Below are 22,725 nucleotides of genomic sequence, written 5' to 3'. Positions count from 1 at the left end.
CTCCCCTGAGCCTCAGACACGCTCCAGGGGGGAGGGGCACCCCCTCAATACTCTTTAGGCTAGAAGTTCTTTCTGGCAGAAGGCCAGTCCCAATGTGGGGCTGCATGGAGATCGAAGATGAAAAGGCAAATTATTATTATTATTTTTTGGCCATCAAGTCACATCTGATTTATGGTGTCCCCTGGTGGGGTTTTCAAGGGAAGAAACATCAGAGGTGGTTTGCCATTGCCTGCCTCTAGGTCACAACCCTGATATTTCTTGGAGGTCTCCCATCCAAATACTTGCCAGGGTCGACCCTGCTTAGCTTCTGAGATCTGACGAGATCAGGCTAGCCTGGGCTATCCAGGTAAGGGATGAAGTATGTAATTCTGTATTTGAGAAAATAAATATTGGTTACCTTTGTACTGATGTAGATTTGTGAGATTTTCTTGGTAAGTTAGGATAATTGTTTGGTACTGTGTAACTATTTGCCGACGAAGACTTTCCCAACAAGGAGACAGCTCTCCCAACTCTTCAAGTTCACAAACACTACCAAAAAAACAACAACATCCAAATTAAATGATTAACCATCAGCTGAGCATAGCTAATCAAAGGTAAAGTCTCCCTCTAACATTATTTATTTATTTATTTATAATTATATTCCCCTTAAGTCAAAGCTGACCCCACGAGGTTTTCAAGAGACGTTCAGAGGTGTTTTGACATTGCCTGCCTCCTCCTCATGACCCTGTTATTCCCTGGAGGTCTCCCGTCCAAATACTAACTAGGGCTGACTCTGCTTCGCTTTTGAAATTTGACGAGATCAGGGCTATCCAGGTCAGGGCCTAACAATATAAGAGTTGCCTTATTCACGCAGAGATTAAGACTCCAAGACCTGGAACGATTTCCTGCCGGCAAGTTCACAAAAATATTGAATTTCTATTAGCCATGACAACAATAATAGCTACATAACTAAAAAAACGGCATAATATGCCTTGGTGGCAGAGAGGTTCTTGTTTGAGTATGTGATGGGTTGTTTTAATAACCCATGACCACGCAGACCTTGACATTCTGTATTCTTTTTATATTAACTTACATTTTTATGACCTACATTCCAAACACATGAATTCTCTCTGATCTGATTTTGTTCCCTCGCTCCAACACCATGTACCAACGTCATTTAACAAGTTTGTCGACCCTACTGGAAAGCCCGGTGCCCATAAACTGGCAGAAGGACACTCGTATTGAAAACCAGACCATTCAGACACGACTTTCCAGCCATTAAACAAGGTTGCCAGCTTTTCTTTCTGGCAAGCTCCTGTGCCTTTAAACAGCATTATGTCGGGCAGAAATTCATCAGGCACAAGGTTTTCCTAGCATGCAAATACGGTGATGGAGAAAGTCCAAATATGATTTTTTTTTTCCCCATTTAGAAATAAGGACCACTTCATTTTCATTCTGTGTAGTAAAAACTATATATTATAAACATTGAAACTTCAAGCTCCCTGATAAGAGCCAAACTGGATGAACCCCAAGCTGACCACTAAGAGTATAAGACCAAATGCAGGGTCAGATGCGCTGATGGCAACATCATGTCTTATGGGATACTGAATAGCGCACACGGTACATCAGCATCCCAGAACGCTTCTGTTTGCTTCAGCAACACATTCATTAAAACTGAACTACAGTACAAAATAACCCTTTTTGGGCTGGCAGATCAACTTAGATGCAGCACAGTTATAGTGTACAAAGCCACTATGGCAAGGGTCGAACTTAGAGGGTCAACAGCCATCCTTCAGCACCAACAAACAAATGCCTTGCAGGAGGCGTTGTAGATCCTGCACATAGCGGGTCTTTGAGGATAGTGTCCACCATATCTCAAGTATACCCTAGATCTGGGAGCCTGAACCTCTCAATAGCCTATTTGGAAGGTGATCTAAGAGGTAGAAAGAGGATGTAGAAATAGTAGGCTGCAGAAAATGATCTCCTTCCTAAATCTAAGGCGAGGTGGCTTGCAGAGAGACTCTGCCAAGCCGCTTTCCCCGGTGAGGCAGGAAGAGAAACTGAGTGGGAAATGCCTGCCAGAGAGACAGGAAGCGGAAATCAACTCCTGCCTCCCTGGGCAAGTGGCGAGAATCACCCAAGATCAAGATGCCCTTCCCTATGACCAATACGTTCCTGTAACAGCTGCTTCAGTGTAAGTTACTTTCAGCGCCTTCATGAGACGGCAAACGTAAAAACTGACCGGAAAGCAAGCTTTACTGTACACCAGTGACCAGGCTGTAAACAGCATTTTGCCATACTAAGGCTTCCTGAAGCAAAATCTGAGGCGGTTCAAGCAAGAGAGAGTGAAAATAAAAGCTAGGGAAGGTGATGGTGGCCTACCAGCTGAAAGCAATAAGTTTAAAATGTACTGTTCTAAAAATGACACAAGCTTGGTGCGGTGAACGTGGGTGTCATTGGCTCACTGTCGGGACTTGGCATAGACCACTTCTCACTTGTGTGGCTTCCTCAAGCTCAGCTAAAGCTTATCTTCTCCAACCTCCTTCCAAAATACTGAATCACTTTTTCCACTCAAAGGCATCTTTCTTTTGCTCCTCTTTGCGCTTATGATGCATATAAACTCTGTAATGCCTTTTTTGCACAGAAGATTGCTTGTTATATTTTAACTGCATTATCAGCATCCCCAATTACATTAGTATAGTACAAATGGATAAGCCTGGAATTCCCAACCTTGCTAAGTCTGTTGGCAATTTTGGAGTTCTGAATAAGGGAAAGAGATGCCTTTACAAAATGGCTGCCTTGAAAAGGAGGAGTGTGGAAAGGGACCAGGAAACATACTAGCAGGCAACTGGGCACTCTGTTGGGACAGTTAAAATCATAATAGTTAGGATTGCTGTCAATTGTTAGTACCCTAGGACTGATTTTGCTAACAACCCAGGCAAGTTAACGGATGCGATGGATAATACTTTCTTCTCAATCTTCTGTCTTCAAGTGATGAGACTGATGTTGAGTTCTTCTGCCTTATTCACTGGCCATGTGAATTTAAGACCAATCTTCACATGGAATTAAATTTGAAAGTCCAGGTGCTTGTCTCTTAAATATTAAAGCCAGCTCTTGATGGTTGCCAGCAAGGGCAGAAATTCCCCTCCAGTAATCCATAGCAATGGAAGATGGTTCCCACTAGTAATGGCTTTATCATCCACTGATGCTAATCTCTGCATGCTTACTACCCCTCTGCATATCAAACCTAATCCAATCACGCCTGCTAATGTCATTTACTTGATTTTGACATTTACATTGCCAGTATATGTCTAATACACTCTTCTCTACTTAAGGATAGATGCAATCACATTCTAGCTGTATCTGAAGAAGTGAGCTGTGGTTCATGAAAGCTCACACACACCCTGCCAGAAATTTTGTTAGTCTAAGTTGCTGCTGGACTCTTGCTCTTTTCTACTGATGCTATACAGTTATCTTTTTTAAACAGTGTGAGAGATATCTCACTTCAGGTCTCCAAATGGACAGTAATGCCAGAGAGAAGATCCTGAACAAATTTTGTCATTTGTTGATCTGAGCATTCAGGCAATGCTGAGTTCACCTTCCCTGACATGAGCAGGCTCAGTGATTCTGCAGTGCTCTGAGAAAGAGAAGCACTGGAAAGATGGAGGCTCCTCTTTACTAGTTCATATTTTCAACAATCAAGGTAGTCCCCATGCTTTTGAAACACAAGGCAGAGAATGACAAATTTGGGTAGCAGGAGCCCTCTGCCTCCTCCCAACATTGGGAAAGAGGTGGAAAGGAAGCTTCAGTCTCATCCAGGGAATAAAACCAGGATACTACAAGAATCTAAACAGGATTTTCTTTCCCAAGTGGAGAAATTTACTTCAGGTACCACAATGATACAGATTTTCCTAAACACCCCAAGTTATTTATTAATAGCAGGTCAACACTAACAGCCATGCAGAGAATGAAAATAACTACGAATAGTTCATTTGATAGTCAAAAGAGTCATTGACTTCCCATAAATGGAAATAATCTTGGTCTGCACTGAAAGAGAAGAAGCCACATTTACTGTATTGCTGCTATAATATCTCTAGTAATAGTTTCCCCATGAGATTAAGGTTCTTAGCCTATTGCAGTGTTACCCTAGCTTGTAGGACAGGGGTGGGGAACGTCAGGCCCGGGGGCTGTTTAAGGCCCGCAAAATCATTTGGTTTGGCCCTTCGTGGGTCCTGGCAGATCTCTAGCTCAGAAGGATCTAAGACTGGCAATCCGCCCCCTCCCGTGGACAGGAATAGCCTCTATTCAAGGTGGATGTGAGTTTGTTTTGCCGAGAAAAGGAACCGTTTCCCCCCCTTGCAGAAGAGTCGTTAGCTATGGAGCTGTTAGGACCGCCCAAGAAACTGTGTTAACCCTTTCCCACCTGGGCCGTGGAGAAACGTATTCCCTCTATACTACAAGAGGGCTGGGTTGGAAGTGGTGACAATGGAGGGGTTAAAGGGGGCAAGGCCAGAATGCATGGGGAAGGGGGCGAGTTCTTAGCCAATGTGTCCTCATTTAGTCCCTGCAGGAGGAGGTAGCAGGAGCTGGCTGTAGAATCCAGCCCTGACCATGCGGATCAGGAGCAACTCCAGTGTGTGGCTGGACGGGTACGCCCAGCTGGTGCAACAGACCATACCATGCCACCAGGTGGGCGAGTTGGATGCTTGCTTGCCTGCATGGGGGGGGGGTCATCTGGGGCAGCTGCTTGCTTGGGGCTTGGTCGGCTAATTTTTAAGTTGATAATTTTGTATGGCCTGCGAATGATGTTATAAATATCTAAATGGCCCTTGGCGGAAAAAAGGTTCCCCACCCCTGTTGTAGGGCTTCCACTACCCTGGGTATATGGCCATCACCTACTTGAGAAACTGGTACTCAATTATAAGCAGCCTAATCTGCGGGATGTCCTGTTCCAAAAAACCTGTTCCCAGCCCTTACCAGTGGTGCTCCTTTTCCTCCTCCTCCAGCCCACTGACAGGTGTTTTGCTTGTCTGCTAAGCTCACAGCTTATCTGCTCCTTTATTTAAAATAAATATTTCAGGAATATTTGGACAACACTCAAAAAGCCAGACATATATCCACAACTGGTCAAAACAAAGTAATTAACTAAGTGCAAAGTATTACTCATCTCCTTAAGGAGCTAAGCAGAATGGAAAAAGGCAATGGGCAACATAGTAATGGCTATTTGTCCTATTTAGAGCAGCAATCATTACTGCCTTCGAAATCTACTACATATACTTGTGTGTCTGTATTTTACTGAGAATACACACCATTTTCCAAACTGGTGGAAACTGCCAGATTCTCTTTCTTTATATCTACTAAAAACAATGGGAATGACATTCAGACACAGTCATCAAACAATATCAACTGGCACATTCCTATTTCCTGTCATAAAATCACATAACTTGTAATGCCATAAACCTATACAGTCGTAGGAGACAGAAGGAAGTTCTGGGTCAGTCTGTAACTATTCCTCCCCAATTGCTTGCATGTTAGATCTCAACAATCAATGCAGATAAGTTATTATTGATATTCCTAATAGAGTGGGTACAAAATAATCACAATACAATCTGAAGGAAAACTCAGCACAGTGTGAACACAGGACAGAAGTCTCCACCAAAAAAATTACAACCTTTAATTTTAACTAGCAAATACATTACCAGATTCATCAAGTAAACCACTGAGGAAAATTGCTATGAAAGTGTTGACCTTTGCTAGATTAATTTAGAAACTGCTTCAAATAGAATTCTAATAGGTTCCACTTCCTAAACAACTGGGAACCTGGGAAAATGTTCTCATGATAAACTTAATAAAAACAAGAGAACAAAAGCAGTTGTAACCCATTTTATATAAAATGGCCCTTGACAACACTGAATCAAAGAAAATTCCCTCCAGAAAATACTCCCCCTCTTCCAAAAAGTAAGCTCAGTTGAGGAACAGCAGTTTTGGGGGAGGAATATGAGGGGGAGAACCGACAGGCACAGGAGGCTGAAGCGCTGCTCCCTCCCAATTACTCTTCCTTGCAAGTGTCCCCATATGTGATCTTGGAAAATGTGAGTTTTGGAACATACATCTGTGGGGCAGCAATATACATGCTTGTAAGTTTCCCAACGGTTTACTGGAACCGCAATGGTGAAGCCAAATCACAGGACATGTTATCACAGTTCAAGGCTCCTCCACACAACTTGGCTTGATTGTCCCCATAAACTCAAGCCCCAGAAAGAAACAAAACGATACCGAAATCACAGCAATTATTGTGAGGAAGCTGTATTGAGCGTTCTAGATACAAAGAGATATTCCACTTCCTAAACAACTGGGAACCTGGGAAAATGTTCTCATGATAAACTTAATACAAACAAGAGAAGAAAAGCAGTTGTAACCCATTTTATATAAAATGGCCCTCGACAACACTGAACCAAAGAAAATTCCCTCCAGCAAATACTCCCCCTCTTCTAAAAAGTAAGCTCAGTTGAGGAACAGCAGTTTTGGGGGAGGAATATGAGGGGGAGAACCGACAGGCACGGTAGGCTGAAGCACTGCTCCCTCCCAATTATTCTTTCTTGCAAGTGTCCCCATATGTGATCTTGGAAAATGTGAGTTTTGGAACATACTTGGCTGCAAAATATTTACAAAACAGTACCTCAGGCAACTAAATTGTAAATGCCGTGGGGTGCGCGGTCACTGCAAAGCTGCATTGCTTGGAACCGTTTTACTTCCTTAATAAATTCAAAAGGACTGATTTTACTCGTGTTCAGGGGGTAACATCTCCCCAGTTTTGTTTTTACCTTGCAGCATCTTCTTCAAGCAGCAGCTTCACAAACTGCCTGGGAATATGTAGGGATAACACACTCTCTGCCATTTGCTCCAAGATTCTCAGATGGTTTCCATCCGTGGTAGGGAAACGATACATCCGACAAATGGCCCCTCCAAACACTAAAATATTAAAATGTAAGTATTTCATTAAAAATCTGGACTTAAGCACTCTAATTCCTTTACACAAAAATAATTCAATTAACCATCTGGTACAAAACAATAATACACAAATCCTACTAAATGCACCAACTTGACCCTGTGAGATATCCATGCATCCATTTGTCAACAAATAGCAGGAGATTTAAAGCATATCTATATATTGAAAGATAATAACGGCCACATCTGTGGGGCAGCAATATACACGCTTGTAAGTTTCCCACAGTTTACTGGAACCACAATGGTGAAGCCAAATCACAGGACATGTTCTCACAGTTCAAGGCTCCTCCACACAACTTGGCTTGATTGTCCCCATAAACTCAAGCCCCAGAAAGAAACAAAACGATACCAAAATCACAGCAATTATTGTGAGGAAGCTGTATTGAGCGTTCTAGATCCAAAGAGATATTTGGATGAGCGAGATTTTGCTTATTAAATCCTGATGTAAAGAAAACAATCTGATTTAGTTTGTCACACAGCAGCCAAGCCTGTAAGGATGAGTTTAGATGTCTTTTTTTCAATGGAGAAGAAACACAGTGGGGTTAGGAGAAAAAAAATCCTTGCTATTACTCTACAGCTAGGATCTTTTTACAAGTGTGATGAATTTGTGGGTGAAGACAAATGTGATGCTAGAAAGGAGTTCACGGCACAACCTCTTTCATATACCCAATTTGCAAGGTGCTTTGTTATCCAATCAGAGGAGGAGCAGCAGCAAAGGGAGCAAGAAAGGCAGGACTGATGTATCATTCTATGCTAGAGGCAGCCAATGATATAAAAAGAGAGCTGGCAGCGTATTCCTAATGATGCAAGCCCCCTTTTACAGTAAGTCTGTCTTCAGCCAGAGATGCCACTTTGGCCAGTAACATAAGGGCTATATAAAGCCTCATACACTTGCTGGGATCCTTCTTCTTGCAGCTGCCCAAGCAGTGAAAAGCCACACTTGAAGATAAGGGGGCTTGAAGATTAGGGGCCCCCTCATAAATCCAACATAGCACAAGAAACTATAGCCATCAAAAACAGAACATTCCCTGCACACTCATGGGTCTTTTGGACTACACCAATTGCTTGCACTAGTAACTAAGTTTGACTTCCCAGTTGGCTGTTGCTTCTACTTCATTTAAACAGTTTTGAAGAAAATCTTGCAGGGCATTTTCCATCAGAAAGTATTGCTTGCATTCTAACAGCCCATTCCTGAGCCTGTGGCGGCCAGGGACACCATGGCCGAGGCGCTGCTGCAGCGCCTTCAAAGCCGTTCCCCAGCCGCCAAAAGGCTTTAAAAAGCCTTTCAGAGGCTTTTTTGTTTTTAAACGGGGCATTTTGCCCCATTGAGAACAGCGAGGCTGCGCCAGCAAAAAAGCTGGCGCAGCAATGCTGTTCTCAACGATGGTGTAACTGGCTGAAAGGGGACAGGAAGCTGGCTACTGGCAGCTCTCCCCCCCCCCCGGCATGCCCCGGGAACGCCCTCCGGGATGCCAGTGCGGGGTTTTGCGCTGGTGGGACGCCGGCAGAAAATGGCATCCCCAGGCGGCACTGTCACAGCAGTGCCAGGAGACTGACATCCAGGTCTCCCTGCTGGCATCCGTGCCAACCTGGACGGCATAAGTGGCTCAGCCACTGGTGTCCGTCCCACTTACGCCGGCGCAGCCCTTTCCTGGCCTCCAAAGGACTTTTGCCCTTTCAGGTCAGGAACAGGCTATAAATATGGTAGTGCTACTCACAAATAAATTCCTTAGATGGACCTCAAATTAGCAAGTCCAACCCCACTGCTGTAATTTACGGATGTTATTGATGAAGTACCAGTTAAATTAACACAGTTATATGTCTGTTCTTATACCATCAAGGCCACATTGCAGAAGACATCTGAAGATTTAAGCATTTTTTCATTTGAAAATTCAAGGCAGTGGAATACATAAATGTAAAACCAATTATTTGTACAAGAAGATACTTACCAGATTTCAACAATGCATCTTTCCGTAATGAAGCATATTTGGATCTTATTCCTAAAGACTCTGTTAAACTTTCATCAACAGGAAGTACAGTCTAAAGAAAATGTAAACATGAAAAAGACATATTCTGCAAATCTTCATAACCAAACCTATATAAAATATGCTCTTGACTGAACTAAAAACAATTACTATGTTTGACAGAATGGTCAATGATTTCAGTAAGTCCTGCTACTTTTCAGCAGGCAAGAAAAAAACAAAACAGCTTGGCGGATTAATGTTGTAGCTTGTTAAAACTGAATTGATGAATTAGATTTTGTTTAAGTTCCTCTTTTGTGGTGACTATTGATTTTTTTTAAAATGGAACTAAAGTTGAAGCTTACTTCTGAAATTATCATTTCATGATGGGTTAATTAGTGTGATGGGGACAAAAAAGAAAATTTCTGGAAACATAATTTAATGTATATTCTAAATTTATTCTAAGAGCCGATGTGTTGTGAAGCTAGAATGGAGCAGTAGATATGGTGCTGGACTTAAGACCAGGGAGATTCAGGTTCAAATCACAGCTTAACCATGAAGTTTAATAGGTACTCTTGGCAAGTCATTCCTACTCAGCCTAACTTAGCTCACAAGGTTCTTGTGAGAATGAAATTAAATGGGGAACAGAGAACAGAGGAGGGCTATGCTCCATCCTAAGCTACTTGGAAGAGCAGAAGAATAAACTGTGAACTTGGGCAGTATCTTAGACTGTAGGAAATTCCTCCAACATAAGTGGCTGTTTCATTGAAGGAAGAGCCACTTAGATTGGAGGAAAGCTTCAAATTGTGCTTCGTGGAATGGTTGTAGCGATTACAGATTTGAGCTTGGAAGTGGGAATGCCCAGCTTCAAAACAACAATTGGGCATGAAGCTAAATGGTTAGATTTGGCAATGCTCAGTCTAACCTACCTTACACATTAATTTAAAACACTAGGATAACCACCGCCATGCACACTGTCCTGAACTTCTTAGAGAACTAATGAATGGAATAATTACTTGACCTGAATAGAGTCTAAACCAAAACATAATAAACACTAGTTGCTCTCTTGTATTCCATTTGCATTATTTATTTTGACAAATAAAGCTAGTTTGATTCCCTAAAAACTACATGCAAATTCACACAATGTATTTTTCTCTCCATGCAAGCAGTATAAGCTTGCACAGACACACCATACCACATGAATATGGCCTGCAGCAAGTTCATGTAATAACACAGCACAGCCACCAGGAATACATGAACTGCTGCTGGCCATATCCATGACTGCTTAGTTCACATAATATATCTGCCAGCAGAACATTTTGATAGCTCACACGAGGAAACAGTAATTGTGTGAACTGCCCCTAAGGGGAGTTGTAAATGTGTGGCGAAAAGGTAGTATGGGGAAGACGGTGGATAAGGTTGTACATATACAACATTGTCTTGAGATGGATGCACAGTGTTCCTGCTCACCCTTCCATTGATAGTGTCGGGAGACCTGGTCACTGGAGGCCTTTGGTCTGTTTTTTCTTCCATCTGCCATCCTATCACTGTAATGTTGCCTACACGGTCACTTTCAGCAGATCTGCAACACACACATTATTAGGGCTTGACTCAGCAGCCCAATAGAATCAGTTATAAGTTATACGCATCCTATGCCTTGTGGCTGTGGATTGTACTTCTGATATTAGTCTCTGCTCATAGTCTGTAACAGCCACTGAAGTTCACATTCAAAGTAAAGATCAGGGTTCAATTCCATATCTACTTTCAAATTATTACAATGTTCATATGGAAAATCTCTTTGTATAGATACATATTTGTACTAAAATCCCTGGACTGGTTAAACTGTTTATTACTGTAATATTATAAATGTGAATGGTACTTCACAATTAATATAGGAACAAAACACAGGTCCCTGCCTCAAGGAGTTTACAATATGAATGTACATATCTGGAGAAAGACTACAAAGGAAGGAAGGAACAAGAGAGAGTGGGGGGGTAGCAGGGGACAGGGGATGGATATGTGCAAATGGAAATACATGTACTAAGACTGAATTTCAGTTTGGAGTGGAAGATAAGGTGGGAAGTCAAAGGCCTAAGCCTTTGACTACAATTAAAAGACTACAATTAAATTTGACAATGCTTTACAAAGAGAGAGAGAATGAGAGACTGACTGTACAGCTACATAACCCATTTTGTCAGCTGCAATTTCCTCATCGTTTCTAGGAAACTGTGCAATATATATTCTGCACGTACATATTTTTTAAAATTCATGCATAATGAGAGAATGCTGAGTAGAGCTCAGAAGTCTTCATCCAAGCTAGCACCTTCATAGAAATTTGAAAGGTATGTCTGAGATCTCCTGAAGCCATTACTGTGCCTTTGTAGGCATCTTTTTCTTGCACCTAATATCACAGAAGCGTCAGATTGGGATGATGAATAAGGAGCTTAAATGTTCTATTCGATCAGAGGCAAAACAACAATTTAAAAGTGTTGAAAAGCCTCTTCTCTGCATTAAAAGTTAGTTTTCTTACTATTAAAAAATACCATCCATCTTCCTTTTCTTTAGTACAACACAGTTAAACAGTTGTATAAACAACAAATCCGAATACTCGTATACAGTATACAAATTCATTGAGGGTAGTAGAGTCTTGCCCTGAGCCAGATGGCCCAGGCTAGCCCAATCTTGTCACACCTTGGAAGTTCAGCAGGGTCAGCCCTGGTTAGTACTCGGACGGGAGACCACCAAGGAAGCCCAGGGTTGCTATGCAGAGGGAGGCAATGGCAAACCCATCTTTGTTCATCGTTTGCCCATGAAAACCCTTACAGGGTCACCATAAACCGGCTGAGATTTGATAGCACTTTCCACCCCAGTAGAGTTGTTAAAATTAAAATACTTTTGCACAATAACTTTCTAAGCATCTCTAATCTTAAACCCTGTTTCACACCTTACTTTTTTTAAAAACAGAGATTCAAAAAGTAATTAGTTTGAGATGGCAGTGACCAGCTGTGCAATAAAATGGCCTAGATTTCCTGAAACAGGCCCAAACGAAGTACAAACCTTAGCATTAAGTGTAACCGATGGTTCCTCTCCTGAAGTAGCTCCTTTACAGTGAACATCACCGAACCCAATAAATACATCTGAGGGGGGAAATGAGCATGGTCAAAGAGGACATTTAACCATAAATTACTTAGTTTTCCGCTTATGATTTCCAGCTCTAGTGCTTCAATGTGACATTTGAAACCAGATTGTCTCTTTCTACATAACCCCCTCAATAAACCAATCTCTACATAAATAAAGAAATAACCAGGGGAGGGGGAGGAGAGGAATGACAGAAGGGAATAATCTGGAAATCCCTCCTTCCAGGGATTTCGAAGATCTGGTGGGACTTCAGCATGCTTATTCCCCATGCCTTTATACCACTCTCAAAAATCTGGGCTGGATCCAGTGGTACTGCTTGTGGATAGAGATGACAAAGTGGATATTCCCCTTCCCTTATGTAAGCTGTGAGCCAAAGAGGGAGAAGGAGGCAATTTTACGTGGTTTTTTGCTTGTCATTGCAGTGACCTGTTCTATGATACATTTTATTTTATTATTTTGTGAGGCTCTCTGATCTCCTCAGGGAGGATTTTCAGGACAAATAGCAGGCTGCTTGGAAAAGGGGAAGGCAGAGAAAGGCCCACTCCATCAAATCTTTCTGCAAGCTTTACCGCTGGATCCAACCCTCTGCGCTCCTAGGACATATTCAGTCTTCATCAGGTTGCCCCCCCCCCATTTTTATTAATTTAAAACTATGTATTTTTCTGCAAACTTGGGAGTTCTCAATGTAAAGCACCCCCCAACTATGGGTGATCTGGTTTCCCCCATTTCCCCCTACATTGTTTTCTAAAGCACAAACATGTACTACACACGTGGTTCTCCAGCTTTATGAAATGGAACCCATTTCTAAACATGCTGTACTTTTTGGAACTCCATGCAACTTTCCCCTCCCTAACATGAAATACAATATCTCACACCAGTTAACAATGACAAAGTTTGCATTTTATTTTTTAGTATTTCTTAATATACAGCCTCCAAGTGTCTCCCCTTAGCTCACCCTGTTGTTCCTCCTGGCCTCAAGACCCACCTGAGAGACAGTAGTGATGCTCTTTGGGGTCCTTACCCACAGTTTGAGAACTACTGTATTACAAGTGCACAGGGCTATAAAGAATTCTTTAATCCTAAGCATTTGTTTTTAGAAATCAACATGAGCTTCCCCACCCCACAAGATACCTTTCCGTACATTGTTCTTGGTGTTGGAGTAATGAGGGGAAGTAAGAGGCCCCTAAAATCTGATGTTTATCTTTGAAAACTCTCCTTAAATACCAACCAGTCTTAGCATTAAACTCATCAAATTGCTGGCCCACAAAGAAGGCCACACAGGGGCCAAACATGCAAAACAAAAGAGGTAGCACACAGAATTTTGAGGAACATGAATGTCAGAGGGTAAGAGGACTTACAGTTCCCTGAGATCTATCTTTAACATCATATACAGAAAGTTTTATTTGTGTCATCTGGTTAATAAGAGAGTCTTGAAAAAAGGCAATACTGCTTAGAAAGATAGGATTGCTTGTTCCCTGCAATTTAAAAGAAAACACATACACATAAGAAAGTGAATACAGGCGACTTGGAATCATCAGAAATTAACCACTTTTACAGTAGCTTCATCCTTAGGTATGCACTTGCATCCACTTACTTCAATAATTTCTGTCTGAGCATGTTTTGTCCAGAATGCCTGAGGAGGTGTGGTTACACTCACTGCTACAAAACTATTTGGCTTTCTATCTAGCGATGGAGTAAGCAGCTCACTGCAAGCTATAAGAAACCAAGAATATATATTTGTTAACATGCTGAGGCACTTTGAAGCAAACACAATGTGCACAGAACAAAGAAAACCAAAATCTGTCTGCTTTTCACTTGCCTAACTTCTTGCTTGTGGACGAAGTACAACCTTTGTCCTGTTAGAAATAATATAACATGCATCTAGAGAATGGGGCTCCAGCGCATGAAGATCTCTGGCACAACACTTTAATGTGCCACACAACTGTTCTTCCTCCAGCAGACTAGCCCACAGAAAACAAAATATTCTCAAACGTGAGTGCTTTCCCATCTACGTATCATCAGAGGCAAGCTATAATGCAATGTACTCAGCCCAAAGACAATCCCCCAGGCATCCACTGCTTGACAAGGATGGAAGGAAGGATCAGACTGACCATCTTTACACACTGATTTTTTTTTCGAAGCCAGGATTGTAAACGGCCACTGGCCTGGTTGTTTGCAGCAAGAAGGAATTGCTGTCTGGTAACTGGGCAGGGTTTTTTTTTTTAATGAACTTGAAAAAGGTTATACCTTAGCTTTCGGGCTTTCAAGATGCCACAAATCATGCATGCGGGCAGCCAAGTTAACTGAGGTGATAGCAACCAATTAAAACAATAAAAACTCCAAGAAAACTCAGATTATTATGTTCAATCACAGTAGTCTTTCAAGATCAATTTACAGAAAAAGAGCACAGCTGCGGTTTGGTTCCCCAAAATCTGACCTTTGCTTCGCTCCTCTGGAAAGAATTGAAATTGGCTGGCTGGAAAGAGAGAGATGCTTTCTTCCCAATTAAAAGTTGGGGAAATTCTCTTAGGACATGTGCACCCACATCATGGATTAGATGGCTTCAGTCTTATATGCAGCTTACTTTTTATTACTGCTGTTGGTTTTAAATCCTACACTCAGGATCAATTAACAGCTAAGGCATAAAAACAATCAACATCATTAGATGTACCTGCTGAATCATACAAAGGTCCACTGGATTCAGATTTTTTTTAAAAGAATCCTACCAGCTGGCAGCGTCCCCACAGGAAACTGGCCAGGGGTCCAAGCGCAAGTCACTGTAAACTTTCTTATCACCCCTTTTCTAAAGGAACTATAGTGTGGCAAGTTAAGTGATCCTAGTTTGTTGGAAACATTATTAGACTATCATCATGTTTAAGAAAGAGCAATTTATGTACAATGACTATACAAAAACAATCACTATATCAAAGAAGAACGAAGCACAAAAACGACACTACTTACCTAAACTAAATTCTAAGATTGGCTCATCTGGATCTTGGATATTTCCTACAAAACACAGAAGTCAAGTCAATTTGCTTTTATTACAATAGAATGAAGCTGCCATTTGAAAGAGTAATGTTTCTCTTTCATAACCCTTTTTGGAAAAGTCAAATGACCCTGTTTGTTTTAAATGCATATAAAATATGTGATTAGAAGAAAAACCACCATGCAACTTGTTTTGTACAGTACTGGGGTCTTTGAAATGTGATGGGGGCTTACTATTTGAGATGCAAAAATCCAAACTGCTTTTGAAAAGTACCAGAGGAGATTTAATGATTTAACATTGGGGGGGGGGGTCAAAAACCTCAGTGATTGTGTGCAAGCACTTGGTCCTGCACACAATAATTGTTTTAAAACTGAAAGACTATATTTAAAGCCTATAACTTTGATATTATATTCTTCAGCAAAAGTCTTGAGGCAACACTTAAGGGGGAGATTTGACCAAAGTCCATGAGCGTCTATCTGCATAAACACACAGTCTCAACATGCTGCTATTTGTCCTGCAAGTCCTTTTCCCTGCCTTGCCCTGTTATCTTACTTGCTCCTTAGGACTTGGGGTGGGTGGGAAACCTGTTTTATGCAGAGAATGCAAGTTTCAAATGTATAGTTGCATCACCAATATTAGGGAAAAAGTTGTATCTAAAAGATTTGAACTTCAAAATACAAAGAGTTTTAATATAAATACGAGAGCACAGATGGAGAAAAGATGCTTACCTGCTAAAGACAAACCAAGCATGTCAGAGGTGACATCAATTGTTGAGGCCCGCTGCACGCTACGAGATTTTCCACCTTGGCGGGGGCTGTGTTCTCTCGCTGACATGTTGTCATGGAGAAGGTGCCTCTTCTCACGGTTTGAACACAGCGATTTCTTGGTGTAGCATCAGAGCACAAAGCAGTGTCTTTGCTTGCAGCCCTTAATATATCAGCATGCTAAAAACGATCACACACAAAAAACCCTAATCTGAATTAGGTTCCAACCCACGTACATTTAAGGGTTCATTGTACTACTGAAAAGTTGTAAAAGATTTTAAATGATTGCACTAAGGAAAAAATATCAACAGGACATTAGTTTCAATGGGTACTGACTTCCCACTAAGATACTATCAAAATGCAAAACAGCACAGTTCCCCTCCATGTAAATGAGAAACAAGTATGGAGTTTCTTTATGCTGTTATACCAGGGGTGTCGAACTCATTTGTTACGAGGGCTGGATATGACATAAATGTCACTTGGTTGGGCCATGCCTCACCAGCACAAATTGAGAATTGGGGGTGGCTGCCTCGGCTGACTCGCAGGCCGGATAATAGCTCTCAAGAGGCCGGATCCAACCCGTGGGCCATATGTTTGACACCCCTTGGCCATCTTTGTCTGTTGTTGACTGCTCTAAGGACCCAAATAGACATTACAGCATCTCTGAGGTGGCCACGGGATTGCTGCCACTTTTTTAAAGTCATTGAAAAATGCCATAAGGACTTAATCCTGATTGGGCCCACAGCATGGCACTCTTGGCACTTGACAGGGTGCATGAGGGGCACCAAAATAGCTGCAGGGATGGGTGGGGCCTCCTCAGCACTTAATAAGGCATGGGGGGGGGTACAGAGTTCCTCAGCCTGCTACCCTAAATTTTTTAATGACTTAAAAATGACGGCAGTGGCCTCATGGGTCATATCTCGTATGGCCCTGAGTGGTTGCTGAAGAGCTACAGGGTTTTTCTAAATTGGGTGAATAGGCAACAACGCATCAAATGCCATTCAGCATGGATAAGGTTAGGATGATGCACACTGGGGAAAAAGCCTAATTGAAAATATATGCTGATGGGGTCTGAACTGGTTGAGACTGAGACTGAAAGAAATCTTGTGATTACAGCAATGAAAATGTTGATCCAGTGTGCAGCAGCAGTGAAAAGGCAACCTCCATGATAGGAATTATTAGGAAAGGGCTTGAAAATAAAATAGCCCATACTGTAACGCCCTTGTATAAAGCCATGGTGCGGCCTCATTTGGAATACTGTGTTCAGTTCTGGTTGCCGTATCTCTAAAAGGACACTGAAGAGCTGGAAAAAGCACAGAAGAGGGCAACCAAGAAGATTAAGGGTTTGAAGCACCTTTCCTATAACAAGAGTCTGAAGAGTCTGGGACTTTCCAGTTTACAAAAGAGAAGACTAAGGGGGGGACATGATAGGAGGTTTACAAAATTAGGCATGGGGTGGAACAAGTGGATAAACAGTGATTTCCCCACCTCTTCCATAATACTAGAACTCAAGGGCACCCAACAAAACTGTTGGGAAATAAGTTCAGGACATGGAATATTTCTTTACTCAACTAGAAAATAAACTGTGGAGTAAACTGCAAGGGAAGGTAGGGACGGCCACAAGCACAGATAGCTTTAAAGTTCTGCATACCAGTGCTGGGAGGCAGCAGCAGGGGAGAGCCTCAGCGCCCTCTTTTTTGGCCCTCCAGAGTACCTTGGTTGGCCACTGGGTGAAACAGGATGCTGGAGTAGATGAACCACTGGTCTGATCCAGCAGATCCTTATGCTGCAGACCCTTAGGCAGAGGCTTTTCCTAGTTCTTCTACTTGAGAATCTTCAACTGAAGATACCAGAGATTGAACTCCAGACCTCACTTAGGCCAATTATTTCACTGAGCTGTGAGATAATTTTCTAGGGCCACACACTCGTCCCCCCAAAAAACTCCGCATAATTTCAGTTTGCAAAAGAAGCTGTGTTTTGCAATAAAATTTCCATAATCAGAATGACCTTTTACACTGAACATCTTCATACTTACAAGGGGCTGTTATCTTCTTGCATGTGATGTGGCATTTTTTCAAGCTGGATTTATTTTCCCATCTGAAAAAAAAACATGCAATTGTTTAGGCAAAGCATCTGAAACAAAAACTGATTTTAAACACCCGCTTCTCTTTCGCCTTTCATCCGCATCTCATGCCCTGTGAACTGCATCTGTGTTTAACTTCAGTGACAGCCTCAGGCGTGCAATAAAGTTTTGGTAGGATTTAGCAAGATCATATTTAGAAGCCTGTCAAACTAATCAGCCGCTCTACTACACAAAGGGCAGAAAACAGCTACATAAGCGGTCGAACCAAGCGAAACACAAAGGTGATGGTATCAAAATGGGACTTGTATTGAATCAGCCCCTGGAGAGCAGTGAGGAAAAGACAAAAAGGAAGCTATAAACCCAGATAAAAAATGAAGCAGGAGTTTATGGTTGACTGTAAAATAAAATCTCTTTTGTGATTTGGACCTTTGATACTGCAGTCATAACTATTTGGGCAAGTAAGAGCTCACTGTATAAGTCTCTGCTGTCCAACTGGTACTGTGCAGGTAAGTGCAAGAATTCACACACATACTGCGGGACTGCATCATGGGAAGGTGGCCCCAGGGAGGACAGTGCCCCCGCATGTTTCAGGCCATATACAATTTGTCTTTTCCTCAGGACCAACAGTATCTCGGGGCTATTATGAGCTATGAAGAGTACAAACAAGTTCTTTCAACAAGGGTGGTGTAGTGGTTAAGAGTGGTGGTTTGGAGTGATGGACTCTGATCTGTAGAACCGGGTTTGATTCCCCACTCCTCCACATGAGCAGCGGAATCTAATCTGGTGGACTGGATTTGTTTCTCCACTCCTACACACAAAGCCAGCTGGGTGACCTTGGGCTAGTCACACTCTCTCAGCCCCACCTACCTCACAGGGTGTCTGTTGCGGGGAGGGGGAGGGAAGGTGATTGTAAGCTGGTTTGATTCTACCTTAAGTGGTAGAGAAAGTCGGCATATAAAAAACCAACTCTTCTTCTTTTTAAAAAGTTTGATCTTGCATGTATTTAAAAACAGGCCTAATTTGGAGAGTTTTTGGTATCTAAATCAACAAGTTTAAATTTAAACTGGTTCATGCTAATGCTTAATTTGCTGGCTGGCTTTCTGAAGTTGGTTTTAATTTTTATTATTTGTCATCTTTATTCTAACTTTATGGATTAATCGGTGTGGAATTAAAATTTAGTAAGAAGCTACATTTGTACAATGGCATTAGCCAGTTCCATTAAATCATTAACTCAATACTGCATGTGTGGGTCGTTTAATATATTTAATGCTCTTCAGTATTCAGTCAGCAAGATTTTTTTTAAAGATCAAAAGGTATCAAAGCTTCCAGCGTCCACATTTTCAAAATGTACCGTCAACTGTTAAAACCTGTAAGAATTCCCCAAATGTAGAGTAATTTTCATTTTAAGAGACTGTGCAGCTGTCCATTCTAGGATTTTTTAAAAATACCTCACTAACAGTGCAATCCTAATGAGTGTTATCCTAGCCTAAACCCATTCATTTAAAAGGGCTTAGATTGGAGCAACTCTGCACAGAATTGCACTGTAAGTTTGCCCGTTGCTAAGTTAGTAATGGGTTTTGCAAAGGTTCTATATACTTTACCAATAGAGCACGCTGAGAAATATATAGCAGGCAAAGTGAGCGTTGTTTTCGATAAACGAATCTTATCTCGGTAACTTTTAGAAACTTTAGAGCAGGGGTGGGGAACCTTTTTTCCGCCAAGGGCCATTTGGATATTTATATCATTTGCGGGTCATACAAAATTATCAACTTAAAAATTAGCCGACCAAGCCCCAAGCAGGCAACTGCCCCAGATGACCCCCCCGGGCATGGACAAGCAGGCAGGCATCCAACCGGTGGCTCACTCGCCCACCTGGTGGCATGGGATGGTCTGTTGCACCAGCCAGGCGTAGCTGTCCAGCCACGGTTGGGGCCGGATTCTACAGCCGGCTCCTACTACCGCTGCCTGCAGGGATGAAATGAGGACACACTGGCTAAGAACTCGCCCCCCTGCCCCCTTTAACCCCTCCATTGTCGCCACTTCCGCCCCCAGCCCTCTTGTAGTACAGAGGGAACAGGTTTCTCCCCAGCCCGGGTGGGCAAGGGTTAACACAGTTTCTTGGGCGGTCCTAGCAGCTCCTTAGCTAACGACTCTCCTGCAAGGGGGGAAAAGGGTTCCTTTTCTTGGCAAAACAAACTCACATCCGCCTTGAATAGAGGCTATTCCTGTCCGCGGGAGGGGGCGGATCGCTAGTCTTAGATCCTTCTGAGCTAGAGATCTGCCAGGACCCACGAAGGGCCAGACCAAATGATTTCGCGGCCCTCAAACGGCCCCCAGGCCTGATGTTCCCCACCCCTGCTTTAGAGGCCTGCAACCATGTGGGTAGGGCCAACTCTTTGTGCCTTTACCTGAAACAGATGCCCCTACCCAGTGCCACCATGTGGCTGCAGGGCCCTAACATACCCTGGCATGGCAATTTCCACAGTGCTTCTGTCATGTTTATGGGCCACTGGTTCCTGTGCTTTCATCCCGAAATATGAATTAATGATGCACTGGAAAAAAATAAGATTTTATGTGGCACATTTTTAATTTAAATCTCCTTTCCAGCTTTGGAAAAGGGAGGGAGGGAGGGGAGAGAGAGAGAGAGAGCTACACAGTCTACAGCCCTTACCAAGATTTAGCATAATAAAACAAACAGCAATGCAAAATTCTTTTACAGCTGGCATTACACCAGTGTTTTCCAAATTTCAGATAAGCGAGGCACACTTCTTCCCCAGGGACACATTTCATTTTTACTCGCTGAATACAAGACCCAGCTGTCCTCCGAATAACCCCCACTCGGTTCTACTCAGGCCTTCAGATCCGAAGAGGCTCCAAAGCCATGGCTTTTGCAGCAGGCAGCTTCTGAGGTTGCTTTACGTCTGTGCAACGCGGATGAGTTGGGAATCCGCCAGTCCCATCCAGCACAAAAGGGGCAGAATCACCCCACAACCTAACAAAAAGGAGGCAAAAGCAAAGTCCTGTGGACAAGCAGCGAACAGCTTCCCTCTTGTACATGGGAGGTTCACAGGAGCCTTTGCTTCTCTCTCTCTTTTTTTTACAGCCTTCTAGCAATTCCCAGAGGACGCAATTGAATGTGCTCTGGCACACAATTTGAGACGTTCAGCTCTAATTAATGCCATTAAATTCTAAGCTCTTCAGGATAAACTATTTGGCTTGCGCCCCTAAAAGCAGCAGAATGATCTCCCAGTATAACCATGTAAAATGGGAAAAAATGCCTCTCTGGCGAACAAGATGTTTTCATCCTATTAGAAATTCTGAATCTCTGAGTTTATTAATCCCAACTGAATTGAAATTTAAACCAGTTATTATGAAGATAAATTCTCTGAACCATTTGCTTTTAAACAAAAAAGATATTTTCTTCAGAAATAAGAAAGTAAACATGCTTAAACAAGCCTCGTTCTTTGATGCAACATTCATCCTCTGTGTGTGATGTTTAAAATACTCAATAGAAAAACAAAGCACTGCCAGAATTCAAGTTACCACCAAGCTCACCTAAAAACTCACCATTTTTTATTCAGTTTTAATTTATATTTTTCTATAAGATATTATTTTATTACTCCATTGATTTCACACTTTCCTGTATGTTCTCAAGACTATCAATTAATCTAACTGCTGTCTGGTAAAGATAAGGCTGTTACTCTACCCGTAGTTTATTATTTAACAGCCACTTTGAAGAGACACCGAAAGTTATAATCAAGTTACGCCTAAATGCTCATTTGCATACAGGCGCTCATTTTGCACTGGAACGGGAACCAGCATTGGAAGGCTGAAGCCCCCTGTCCCTGAATGCTACTGTCCCAATCTGAATCATGCACCATGTGGGAAACTCCCAGCTAGATAATATCTGTCAAAAGTCTTTGTGGAAGTCACAAGGACTTTATAATGTGTGAATCAGTCTCAAGTTGGGCAACATTTAGACCACTGGTTCCCAACCTGGGGTCCATGGACCCCCAGGGGTCCATGAGAACTAAATTAAGGTCTGCGAAACAAAGTTATAAACCCATAATAAATTAATATTTTCAATTAAAAGTTCTCTATTATAAAAATATATATTCAAATATTATTCTAAGTTTAATGTTTAACTAACAGTTATGATTAAAGTTTATTTTCAAATTCTTGGAATTTTTATTTTGAACCTTGGGGTCCCTGCACCGAACAAAAAAGTCCTAGTGGTCCCTGGTCAAAAAAGGTTGGGAACCACTGATTTAGACGGATGAGAGCCGTCAGCCATGGAACGCTAGCATACAGCTGCTTACTGCAATGGAGCGAAGCTATACTAGAAAGAACCAGCAGATAGTTCAGCAGCAATTAATCCAGAAACTTCCAATTAGCATGACAAGAAACAACAATGCTCAAAAATGTGAATTACAACATTTATTAAAATACTTTAAGATTGGGAAAACTTTAAACTACTTCTCTTCTCCTTGTTTAAAACTGTAGATTCCCTTCCAGCAATGTGATACAGGAACTTGGCTGCACAGAGCTCTCTGCAGGGAACACCCCCCCCCCTTTGGGGACAACATACTGTGCCAACAGGGGTACCTAGAAAGTTAATGCATCCAGCCATGGCCCCTTACCAGTTTGAGAATTTCTGTGACAATATACTGGTCAGTGCAGAATTTCGAAAAAGATAGCACATATTAGTTCTGCAACATTATCTGCATCTGTCTGGTCCACAGGAAACAGAGCTGAGTAACTGCAGACAGGTTGCTAAAACAGAAATGTTAGAGGGGGGGCCCTTGT

The 22,725-nt window shown here is 42.1% G+C and overlaps 1 protein-coding gene across 9 annotated transcripts in view; it reads right to left on the bottom strand.

Annotated features, from left to right (window-relative positions):
• INPP4A (inositol polyphosphate-4-phosphatase type I A) overlaps positions 1-15,926 on the bottom strand; it is a 64,242-nt gene extending 48,316 nt beyond the window's left edge. For all 9 annotated transcript variants that reach the window (XM_056862082.1, XM_056862087.1, XM_056862083.1 and 6 more), the window contains exons 1-9: positions 15,801-15,926; positions 15,048-15,092; positions 13,681-13,799; positions 13,445-13,561; positions 12,006-12,085; positions 10,419-10,530; positions 8,937-9,027; positions 6,804-6,951; positions 398-528 (exon numbers count right to left, since the gene is read on the bottom strand). In XM_056862082.1, the coding sequence (XP_056718060.1) occupies positions 398-528; positions 6,804-6,951; positions 8,937-9,027; positions 10,419-10,530; positions 12,006-12,085; positions 13,445-13,561; positions 13,681-13,799; positions 15,048-15,092; positions 15,801-15,906 (949 nt within the window). In that variant the 5' untranslated portion in view covers positions 15,907-15,926. The remainder of the gene's footprint in view (positions 1-397; positions 529-6,803; positions 6,952-8,936; positions 9,028-10,418; positions 10,531-12,005; positions 12,086-13,444; positions 13,562-13,680; positions 13,800-15,047; positions 15,093-15,800) is intronic.
• Between the last annotated feature and the right edge of the window lie 6,799 nt (positions 15,927-22,725).

This window comes from Euleptes europaea, chromosome 16, assembly GCF_029931775.1.
Source record: "Euleptes europaea isolate rEulEur1 chromosome 16, rEulEur1.hap1, whole genome shotgun sequence".
In the NCBI taxonomy this organism is placed as follows: domain Eukaryota; kingdom Metazoa; phylum Chordata; class Lepidosauria; order Squamata; family Sphaerodactylidae; genus Euleptes; species Euleptes europaea.
This window is presented reverse-complemented; position numbering and strand designations above follow the sequence as displayed.